The sequence below is a fragment of the Garra rufa genome, chromosome 3 (genome assembly GCF_049309525.1).
Source record: "Garra rufa chromosome 3, GarRuf1.0, whole genome shotgun sequence".
NCBI classification, from domain to species: domain Eukaryota; kingdom Metazoa; phylum Chordata; class Actinopteri; order Cypriniformes; family Cyprinidae; genus Garra; species Garra rufa.
In genome coordinates, this window is record NC_133363.1 from 33,931,670 (window position 1) to 33,943,778 (window position 12,109).

The 12,109-nt window shown below is 38.6% G+C and overlaps 1 protein-coding gene across 1 annotated transcript in view; it reads right to left on the reverse strand.

The window, feature by feature from the left end:
• The window catches only part of col4a5 (collagen, type IV, alpha 5 (Alport syndrome)), a 67,950-nt gene that overhangs the window by 21,025 nt on the left and 34,816 nt on the right, over nucleotides 1-12,109 (reverse strand). Inside the window, exons 25-33 of the mRNA XM_073835983.1 lie at nucleotides 11,531-11,699; nucleotides 11,195-11,287; nucleotides 10,979-11,083; nucleotides 10,696-10,793; nucleotides 10,135-10,285; nucleotides 9,893-10,006; nucleotides 9,364-9,531; nucleotides 9,153-9,242; nucleotides 8,916-9,062 (exon numbers count right to left, since the gene is read on the reverse strand). Of these exons, the coding sequence (XP_073692084.1) occupies nucleotides 8,916-9,062; nucleotides 9,153-9,242; nucleotides 9,364-9,531; nucleotides 9,893-10,006; nucleotides 10,135-10,285; nucleotides 10,696-10,793; nucleotides 10,979-11,083; nucleotides 11,195-11,287; nucleotides 11,531-11,699 (1,135 nt within the window). The remainder of the gene's footprint in view (nucleotides 1-8,915; nucleotides 9,063-9,152; nucleotides 9,243-9,363; nucleotides 9,532-9,892; nucleotides 10,007-10,134; nucleotides 10,286-10,695; nucleotides 10,794-10,978; nucleotides 11,084-11,194; nucleotides 11,288-11,530; nucleotides 11,700-12,109) is intronic.

Consider the following 12,109-nt stretch of genomic DNA (forward strand, 5'->3'; position numbering starts at 1 on the left):
TGACTGATGAAAAATTGGGGCAAAACCCACGATAGTAACTGGCCAGACCAATAAACCGCATGAGCTCTTTTTTAGTACAAGGCGTAGGAAAATTCTCGATCGCGCTCACTTTGGCACGCAAAGGGCGCACCATACCCTGACCCACTTCCTTGCCCAAATAAGAAACCGTTGCCCGTGCAAAATCACATTTAGCTAAATTCACGGTCAAATTAGCCTCTGCTAAACGTTTAAATAAATCTCGTACCCGTGTCACGTGTTGATCCCAACTATCGCTGTAAACTATAACATCGTCCAAATAGACCGCGCAACCTTCCAAACCAGAGACTACACGATTCATTAGTCTCTGAAATGTAGCAGGAGCGTTACGTAAACCGAAGCTCATGACAGAATAAGAATATAGCCCTGAAGAAGTTATAAAAGAAGTGATTTCCTGTGCCCGAGGTGTCAAAGGCACCTGCCAGTACCCTTTAAGTAAATCAAATTTACTGACATATCTTGCCGAGCCCACTTGATCAACGCAATCCTCCATTCTCGGGAGGGGAAACGCGTCAGGTTTAGTAATTTTGTTAATTTTGCGATAATCCGTACAAAACCTGTCTGTTCCATCCGGTTTTCGAACCAATAAACATGGCGAGGCCCAGCTCGAACAGGACGATTTGGCAATGTTATTCTTCAGCATATACTGAATCTCCGACTCTAACTTAACACGTTTTTCAAAAGGGACGCGATAAAAACGCTGGCGTATAGGTGAAGCATCACCCACATCCACGTCGTGCTCTATTAAATGAGTTTGTGATGGAACGTCCCCAAACAGTGACGAAAACTCATGTATCAACTGTGACAATTCCGCTCGCTGCAAAACAGACAAGTGAGAAAACAAACTCTCCAAATTTTCCAGAGTCTCAGAATTTTTTAATCGAGGTTGCACTACAGCATCGTCTAAAAACTTACCCCCTTCCCGGTCTCCCACAGAAGACTGTCCCAGCGCATCAGTCACAGGACTGACCACCGCAGATGATTTAACACCAACTGCTTGACAATCACGGGAGAAAAAAGGTTTCAGCAAGTTTACATGACAGATTTGGGTTGTTTTCTTTCTATCTGGAGTTGCAATTTCATAATTAAGATCAGACAGTGCACGCACAACAGTAAATGGTCCCACAAATTTTGCGCAGAACGGAGAGTTCACTAAGGACAGCAATGCCAAGACCTGATCCCCAGGATTGAATACACGCCTTTCAGACCGACGATCAAAAAGCTTTTTCATCTTAATTTGTGACTTCTCCAAATTTTTCCGTGCTGCTTGACCAGCTAAAAACAAACGTCTTTTAAAACCATTCACATAGTCAAGCAGACTTTTTGGTGGCTGTTTACCTTTTAACTGATCGCTGACAACGGCAAGCGGACCACGCACCTTGTGTCCAAAAACTAAGTCGTTAGGACTAAAACCCAAACTAGACTGCGTGACCTCCCTTGCGGCTAACAAAAGCCACGGAAGCCCTTCCTCCCAGTCTCGATTCAATTCGACACAATATGCACGCAAAAGAGACTTAAGTGTTTGGTGAAATCTCTCCAACGCACCTTGACTCTGAGGATGCTGTGCGCTGGAACGGTTATGTTGAACTCCTAACTGCTTTAAAATCTCTGCGAACATTTTTGACGTAAAATTCGTTCCCTGGTCACTTTGAATGACCTTAGGGATGCCAAAGATTGAGATGAATTGAGACAGGGCTTTTACTACGGATCGCGTAGTGATGTTACGCAGCGCGTAAGCCGCTGGATAGCGAGTACTTTGACACATTACAGTCAAGAGAAATTTACTTCCCGATTTAGAGGGAGGTAACGGACCAACACAGTCTATTAACAGATATTCAAAGGGCTGCTCTACTGGAGGAATTGGACACAATGGGGCCGGTTTCAATGGTTGATTAGGTTTTCCGGTCACTTGGCACGTATGACATGTTCTAATAAACCGCGAGATATCTTTTTTCAAAAGCGGCCAATAAAAGTGTTGCAAGACTCGTACATAAGTCTTTTTTACACCCAAGTGACCCGCTATATCGCCATGAGCCAATTTAAGTACAACATCTCTGAATTTTTCAGGTACAACAACTTGAACCAGTGACTCACCACCGCCATCCTCATTTGGGGCAAGCCACTTACGCAGAAGCACCCCATCATTGATGAAGTATCCAGTCGCGGCACTCTCTACCTCCTCCGGTGGGAGAATAGCAGCGACCAAACTTTTCAACCCAGGATCATCCCTCTGCGCGTCAACGAATTCTGCACGAGAAATTTTGGACAAGAGAGACAATCCAGGAACAACCAACTTAGCCGGTACACAAGTATCATACAAGTTAATGGTCTCATCATTCAACATTTTTGTCTTAGACCGCGTCACAACACAAGACACATCTTCGGGCAACTCACGACATTCCTGATCGAAAAAAGATGGGGTGACAATCGGTAAAGGGGCCATTACCGGCCACACACACTCCCCGGCCAAGTTATTTCCCAAAATGATCTCCACTCCCTCCACCGGCAAAGAAGGGCGCACTCCCATAATAACTTCTCCGTTCACTAACTGGGACTGTAAAACAAACTTGTGCAAAGGAACAGACAACGTTTGGAGTGCAATTCCTCGGATCAAAACATTCTTACCAACATATGAACTGGATGAAAATGGAAGTATGGAATCCAAAATAAAGGACTCTGACGATCCAGTATCTCTCAAAACTCTTACCGGTACACTCTCATGTCCCTCTAAAAGAGAAACACACCCTTTAGAAATAAATGGTGCATAACCTGTGTTGCATTTAATTGCGGAACAATTTTCTCTTATCATGGACAGGTCTTCCATACAGCGTGCAGACGGCGCATGCGGCAAGCAAGTAGTCAGAAGTACAGGCGCAGAATTTTTATTCTTACCACGTACCTGTTTACTTTTAAGTACAGGACACTCATTCTTCCAGTGCCCAGCCTCTAGACAATAACGACATGTAGAATCAGATATTACTCTGTGAGAAGGTGAACGACGATCAATTTGTTGTGATTGCTTAAAATGAATGTTTCCATTACCCCGATTCCCATAACCAAATCGGTTTTTATGAGTCAGAACGAAATCATCTGCTAATGATGCAGCGTCCACGGCAGTACGAGGTTTATTTTCATTAATATACACAGCAATTTGATCAGGAACGATGTTTTTTAGTTGCTCAATAATCATCATTTCGCGTAACTCACTAAATGATTGTACGTTAGATGTTGTACACCAGCGATCAAAATGATTACTTAACTCTCTTGTGACTTCCACGTGTGTTTGTCTCTCACTTTTTCTCCAAGTACGAAAACGTTGGCGATAAGCTTCTGGAACCAGCTCAAAGGCTTTTAACACCGCAGATTTTACACTATCATATTTTTTCCTTTCCTCTACGGAAAGAGCAGTATACGCCTCTTGAGCTTTTCCCACTAATACAGATTGAAGCATAACTGTACGGTCGGTCTCAGGCCATTCCCGTTCATCAGCTATGCTTTCAAATAATGAGAAAAAGACATCCGGATCTCGCTCATTGAACGCAGGCAACAATTTCAAATTATTAATGAGATTAAACGAACAATCTGCGCGATCAGCAGGTGACCTGCTCTCACTTTGAAGTTTCAAACTCTCAAATTTTAGCTGAAACTCTTGATTTTGTCGTTCTACAGCTAATTTTTGCTCATGTTTCAATTTTTCAAACTCCATCTCACGTTGTTTCATCAAGTCATCTAATTTAAGCTTCTCTATTTCTATTTCACGATCACGCATCTCTTTTTCGTGCAACTGTTGCATCCCAATCAGCTCTTTTTGCTGCTCAAACGACAACCCAACAAATGACATAGACTTCTCAGCTGCGGGATTAACCCCAGCTGTTACTCGTTTTGGCGTGATTGGTAAAATCTGAAGTTCACACAATTTAGCTCTAATTATTTCTCTGACCTCATCCTTTCGCAATCGCTTATCAACGCCCCTTAATTCATATTGATCGACAATTTCCCATAGCTGTTTTTTCGAACACAAATTCAATAGCTCATCCGAGGGAGCTTTACAAAATTCCTCAATTGATGTCATTATCAAACCTTCAAAAATAATCAATTACTATAACATAATTCGACCTATAACCTACTTCCAATTACAATTCACTCAGGTAATTCTTACGGTCACAAACTGTGTACAATTTCACGACCTCCCCACCTAATCCTAATCAAACCTTCTAACTAACTATTCCTAATCTTCATGCGCTCCCAAGAGTCAAGCCCTTTGAAGCACCCAAATACCGCTGGCGTGGAACCGAACAGACAGTTCGGAGCTACACCACGGCAGTGCACTTGACCCAGAAGCCGCACAAAAATAATAAACTAAAACAAAAAAACAACGCAAAGCGCTGCTACAACCTAACTGGGGAATATACACAAATACACAGCTTTAAACCGCAAGAACTTACCTTTTCTGAGCTGACTAGAAATACCAAAACCGACGCTCCAACAAATATTTTCGCCTCATGGTCTCTCCCACCCAAGTAATTAAACGAATAAAGTTTAATAAACAATCAGTTTAACGAAATCAAATCAATTTAAATTAGACGAGCCCCCATATGTTACACCCGGCTCAATGATGTAACATAAAGGGAGACGACACAGGCGAAATAAAGTTAAACGTAACATTTATTATCCCAAAATTAAAGTAAACATAATCAAAACATCAGTATCAGTAGGTCTAATCAGTGTGAAAAGCGAATGAATGGATGCAGTAAGTGTTGTCAGTGATAGTGAATGGATGCAAAACAAAACATAATGCTACAAATTGGAGCGCAGCTCTGGCCAACTGCCCGAGGAACAGCGGCCCTGACGAACTCTGGCAAGGTGTTTAAATAGGAGCGATGACGACCATCAGGTGCGCTGAAGTCACGCCCCAATCTCAATCCTAAAAGAAACAAAAACACCTAAACCAAAACAGGGCAGTCCTAACAATTCGTTATGTTTGTATAAGAAAAGTCGTTAACCTAGCCTATTAAGTTGACTTTTATTACACTGTAGATCGAAATAAAATAATTATTGATCATATTTATCATCGGAGAATCACTGACATAATTTAGAGTAGCCTACTTCGAAAATGAAACTATTTAAATCTGTATAAAGGAATATTTTTAAACGTTTATTCAAGCAATAATATATAAATTATCTCATGTATATGCTTGTTTAAAACCAGGGATTAAAAACGAATTCCGAATAAAAACGGTATTTTTTCTTTACATTTCCAGAGAGCGAAACTAATGAAATTAAGCATTACTTAATAAATTCAAGGCACTATAATTTACTTATTCATTTGATACAACTATTATAGCTATACAATTAATATATATATATATATATATATATATATATATATATATATATATATATATAAAATATTATTTTGTCATATTCGTGATTCCTGAATTTATATATGAAAACTTCATTTTGAAGTGCATTCTTATGTTTGTATAAGAAAAGTCGTTAACCTAGCCTATTAAGTTGATTTAATATTCTTGATAATTTTTAGAAGAATAAAAGTTAAGAAAAAAGGAATTAGCTTATAGTCTCTAATATTTAGGACTATAGGCTAATCTTTTTCTTAACTTTTATTAGATCGAAATAAAATAACTCTTGATCATATTTAACATCGGAGAGTCACTGACATAATTTAGAGCCTACTTCGAAAATGAAACTAAATCTGTATAAAGGAAAGACAAACTAAATCACAACATGAACAATCTGTATTTTTCTTGTAGGCATAATCAAGAACATTTCTTTTGACAAAATTACCTAATTAATGCAGAATGATGTTTGACAATGAACGCATGCACAGCATAATCGCTCTAATATTAAACATGCGGGTCAGGAGGCGGGTCGGGTACAATATTTAATTTTTTTATTCGGCGGTCCAAGTTGCGGGCGGGTTAGTTGAAAACGTCGGTCGGGTTCGGGTTGTTTATCCACTGGCCCGCACATCACTGGTGTCAGGGCTGTGGACACTAATGTTTTGTGAAAAGAGTGGAGCGTGTGAGGAAAAGCTTTCCCTTTCTCCCTTGCATGCATTTGAATGCTGAATTCGAAATGCAACTGAATGCTAGACAGTCGGAATCCGCCCCCCGCACCCCCAAAAGAGTCTCCAATGTTGATTACAAGGCAACAGACAGCATTCAACACCCCACCCCACCCCCACTCTGCCATTCATAAACATTTCGCTCTTTATACTACATGCCGCTTAACGCTGATGGCCTCATTAACGGCTACTTTTCAGAAAACTGAAAACACTTCCCTTTGGTTTCCCAGACCAGACTTAAGCCTAGTTCCAGGCTAAAATGATGTAAATCGGAGCTGTTTAAAGAGGAATAATAAAAAAAAAAACTTGTACTGATCGTTGGTCGGAGATTCAACCCGCAGTTCGTGACTGGAAGCTGATAAGAGACAGACTTAACGAACTTCTCCGAAATAGAAGAATTACTTTTCCACTTAAAAAAAAAAGAAAAAAGGGGAAAAAATTGCATAACTCACTGGAGCACTTTTGATACTTAACAATTGTATTTGTTGTCAGTCATATAATAAAAGCTTTAGTGTTTTGAAAAGTGAGCCTTCTGTTTATTTGTCTAAATTATTTTTTATATTAGGATATAATACTAGGCTATAGTATTTACATGGACATTAGGCCAAATCTACATGGGTTTCTTTCCTTTCCCTTCAATTATTTTTTAAGGAAAAATAAATAATAAATAAAAAAAATAAACTGCATGGGCAGCGCGCCATCATAATGTACAGCATCAAAAATGTAAGTACAAATCTAAAGAAAATAATAATAATAATAATAATAATAATAATAATAATACATAAAATAAATTATTAACACTCCTAAAAGTACAGTATAGTTTTTTTATTGCTCATCTCTACCCAAATCAATCAAATCAAGTGTATCTAAAATTGTGTATGAAAAAGACCTCTCAAACATGCATATCTTCATTTGATGTTGCTTCAAAATGTTGAAATTAAAAATTTATTTTGTAATTTTGTACTTGTTAATTTTTTTCTCTATTGTTTTGTCAATTTATTATTCATTAAGAAAATTATATTTCGCATATGGGCATTTTTATTTCTTTTACATTCAGCTTTTTTGGGTTTTTCTCTGTGCACAAGCTCTGCATGTGATGTGCGTGACGTTCTGATGTTTCTGCTGCTTTTTGCTTGTGTACAATTAACCCCTCAAAACGAATTTAGCTGTTTTTAATGTGTCACAGCTACGTTTCAATTTAAATTTAAATGTAATTTAACACAATCTTGTCGGTTAATAATAACTAAACGCCGTCGGTTGTCGTTTGGAAAAAAAAAACAGAAATTAACATTTCTATTTCCAATGCAGTCTAATAAAAGTTCATCAGGAAAAAAAGAAAAGAAAAGAAAATAATAATAAAACTGCTCCTGCTTATGAATAAATTTTTGCTTGATGTTGAAGTATCTAAATAGTCTATAGGATATAACAAAGTGCTTTTCCAGTCCCGCTTCCACGAGGTTTTATTCCGCATCCACCCGCTCCCGCTATATTAACTATATTATTCGCCCGCTGCCCGCTTAGAATAAATTTCTAAGCACCAAAATCGCAAAAACAAATCAAAATAATAAATAATAATAATAATAATAATAATAATAAATAAATAAATTAATTAATTTTTAACTCTATAAAAACTGTAGTTTATATTTATCCTCTCCATTTCTATTTCTCTCTACTCAAATTAATTGTCAGTGTATCTAAAATTGTGTATCTTAGAAAAAGAAAAAGACGAACTACCTCTTAAACATGCATATCTTAATTTGATGTGTCTTTAAAACGCTGAAATATATAATGTATTTTATTCTGAAGGTGAAAGTTGTCGAGTTATTTAACTGCCCGCGGCCCCGTCAGGATCACTTGATTTTTTCCCCCATAATAAAGTGGATACAGCTTACAATACTCCTTCAAGAGTACGGCATTGCTCAAAACTATGCTATTTTACATATTTCTGTTATTTGTGTACAATCACAATACAAAAAACAGATGTGTAGGCTATTTGTAAAAAAAAATGGAAACAAGATGCTGGTTTAAGGGCGCATCACAGAAATTGCCTACAATTCTGCATATAGGCTTGCTACTTATTAATTTTATTTTATTTCGTTTTGTTAAATTATTATTCATTCAGAAAAAAACATATATTTCGCATATGGGTCTATTTTATTTATTATTATATATAGGTTTATTGGGTTTTTCTCTGTGCATAAGCTCTGCGCGTGATGCGCGTGACGTTCTGATGTTTATGCTGCTTCTTGCTTGTGTATAATTAATCCCTGAAAACGAATTTAGCTGTTTTTAATGTGTCACAGCCACGTATCAATTAAATTTAATTGTAATTTAACATAATCTTGTCGGTCGATAAATAATTTAATGACGTCAGTTGTCGGTTGGGAAAAATAAAATAACCGAAATTAACATTTCTATTTCCGAAGCAGTCTAATAAATGTTCGTCAGGAAAACAAAGAAAGAAAAGAAAATAACAATACAACTGCACCTGCTTATGAATATCTTTTTGCTATTGGTTTGAACCATAATTTCAGGAAAGAGGAATCATTGAACTATTGTACTGGTATTTGTGACCAACGCCCCCTAGAGCTGGCCATGGTGTTTGGCTACAGAATGTTGTTCCTTGCGCCACCTGGTGGATATTATATGAAGTGCAACAACGTTGTAAAAAAATCTAAAAAAGCCGCTGCAGTAGGACGCGTGGCCACGCGTGCCGAATTGCAGGCTGCCGCGTGAAAATAGACGCAGTTTTAATGGCCAGATCTGTAGGTAGCAGCCAACATGTTTGACTCACCTGGAGTTCCGGGTTCTCCTTTTTGTCCTTTAAGTTGGTTTGTAACTGTGCCTATGCCAGGTGGGCCTGGAATGCCTTGGTCACCTTTGTCTCCCTTTGTTCCTGGGAAACCTGGGCTTCCTGGTCGTCCTGGGACACCGTCATCTCCTACAGGGGCACAGAGCACAATTACACTCTATGAGGGACTTCATGAAATTGTTTCAGAAATTTTAACTGAAGCAAAAAACAATATCAGACCTTTTGGTCCTGGAAAGCCTTGTCTGCCAGGGTTGCCAGGACCACCTGCAGGGCCTGGAGCACCCATCCCACCAATGTCTCCCTTAGGCCCTGTAATAATGATATAGAATTAATAAAGAAAGACCATAAAAAAACAAGACATACATTGTATCTATTAAGTAAATACAGTAAAAAGTAATAACATCAGCGAATATTGCTCTCATCATATTACCAGGCAGTCCTGGCAGGCCATCTTGACCAGGTAGTCCTGAAACCCCAGGTGGACCAGCTGGACCAGGAGGTCCAGGAAGTCCAGGGTTTCCTCTGTCACCTTGCAACCCTGGAAAACTCGAACCTGGCAGGCCACGGTCTCCTTTCTCTCCATTCGCACCAGGGATTCCTAAAGCAGAGAAGATGACAATGGTGTGATTAAGTGAAGCACTACAGGTTTGTTTTTACTAAGAACCATCATAGGGACACTACCATCAGTGTTTAATAACGCTTATGAAATAAACACATTAAATAGTTCTGAAAAAGTTACTTGCTAGTTATAAATGTTTATAACGTTTATAAAGGTTTATATTCCTTAAAATTGTGTATTCTTAGACAAAGCAGCTCCCTGTGCCCGTAAGCAAAGTTATTTTAACAAGAATATCTCTAATTTAAGATTCCTTCTATTCTCACAGTTCATTAAATGCTTGAAATGCCCACATTCTCTGTTTATGTTTGGACACATTTTTACTAAAAAACTGCAGGCGTACCAGGAGACCCCATAGAGCCAGGAGCTCCAGAAGGACCAGGGGGACCCTGAAGGCCAAAGGCTGGAGGCCCTGGGGGACCACGAGGACCAGGACCACCAGGAAAACCAGGATCACCTAAGTGCAAAAAGAAAATTGCAAAGATCATTTGTTTTTACTTGTAAAAAATAATCATGAAAAATAATTTAAAAATCATCATGTTAGACGTGTCAACTAATTTGTTACTATTTAATCTCTGTCTGTACCTTTAGATCCAGGGGCACCATCAAGACCTGGACGACCTGGTGCACCAGGATTTCCAGGGAAACCAGGATCACCTTTAGAACCGGCGGCACCCTTACCACCTGGTAATCCTGTAGGACCTAGAGGGCCAGGCAGACCAAAACCAGGCTCTCCCTTTGGGGACAAAGACACTCATTTGAGCTCTTTAAGCTTAAAGCAAATAATTCCTTATACAGTCCACGCATTTATACCTATAATGCACTTTAATTGATCGTATATACCCAGTTAACACTATATTGCCCATGATTTAATGCAGACATGACAGTCAAGCATAAAAAGAAAAACAGATGCACATAGCAGATTCATGTCTTTATGGTGACCTTTGATCAAATTAATGAACAAAATTCAGATGTAATTCAGTATTAATTTATTTTTTTTTAATCTTACTGACCCTAACATTTTGAATGGAAATGTATAGTGTTTTGGCAATGTGCAATTAAATGATTCAGAAACTGATGGTAACCTGATATCATACCATGGATACCTAATATCATATCGTATTGTTTAGACTAAATGTTTCATACTTTGGGTCCAGGTAATCCAGGCTGACCAGACAGTCCATCCAAGCCTGGTCGTCCAGGAATACCAGGTCCACCAGGGGAACCAGCAATACCAGGAAAACCTGAAGAATATGGACAACACTGTTAGACAAAACGCTTCTTACTTTCTTACTACCCAAGTTAAAAAAAATTATATGTTCCACAATACATGTTTCTAGAAATTAACTGGCAGGTATTTGACTTTTTTTTTTAATTTTCCCATTTTGTGCTTTAAACTATTTTAAATGGAAAATAAAAAACATTGTACCTTTAGGACCAGGGGGTCCTGGCAAACCAATACCAGGAAGACCAGGATCTCCTTTGGCTCCAGGTAAGCCTGGGAACCCAGGCTGTCCTGGTGGGCCTGTATTACCTGTACAGATATGAAACCAGTCTCTGTTGAACTCTCAATTCCCAATCTGCTCCATATGCATTTAAGACCACTAAATGTAAGCTAACTCTAGTTAGTTGATTTTTTCTTTACCTGGACCTCCTGGCAAACCTGGATCTCCATCACGTCCTGGGGGTCCACGTTCACCTTTTTCTGACACTGCCAATCCTGGTTCACCTTTCTGACCTACACGTTCAGACAAATATTGAGATGATGTCCATAGTAGATCACTGCTACACTGAAACATGCCAAGCTACATGGTAAAGTAGTCAGCTGCACTTCTAGTTATCACATAGTAGGTGACCATTATAATTACCTTGATTAGCGCAAAAATAGCATATACTGTATGTAATTGATATGATTCACATTTTTAATTGACTGACAGCCTTAAAATAATTTGAACATAACAGCAAAATTATTGCTTCTTACCTGGTGCTCCAGGGACCCCCGATCTTCCTGAAACACCCTGGATACCTTTCTCACCAGGAGGTCCCTGAGGACCAAATCCTGGGGGACCAGGCAGACCCCTGTCTCCTGGAAGTCCTGGCAAGCCAGGTTCACCTGATAGACCTTGTGCACCTTTCTGCAATGCTGAACCCTGTAAGAAAAAATGTATATTGTGTCTTTGCTATTTTGCACATTGTCTGTCTTGTATACTTGTATATTGTTCTTTTTATAATCTGTCTTGTCTTATCACTGTCACTTTGTTGTACTGTGGAGCTTCTGTCACTACAACAAATTCCTAGTATGTGTAAACATACCTGGCAATAAAGCTCATTCTGATTCTGATTCAGAAAAAAATGGCATATTTCGATGCAAGTTTTTTTGTTAACCTGTTGTTAAAGTCATGCAAAATGCTGTTTCTCATTATATACACAAAAAGTGTGTTTACTTTGATGTCTTACATGCACAGCGATAAAAAAAATAACAATTCTAAGAGTTAGAGGTTGAAAATGTTCTCCTAAGGTTGACTAAGATATTATCATCATCAATTACTACATGGCCTGC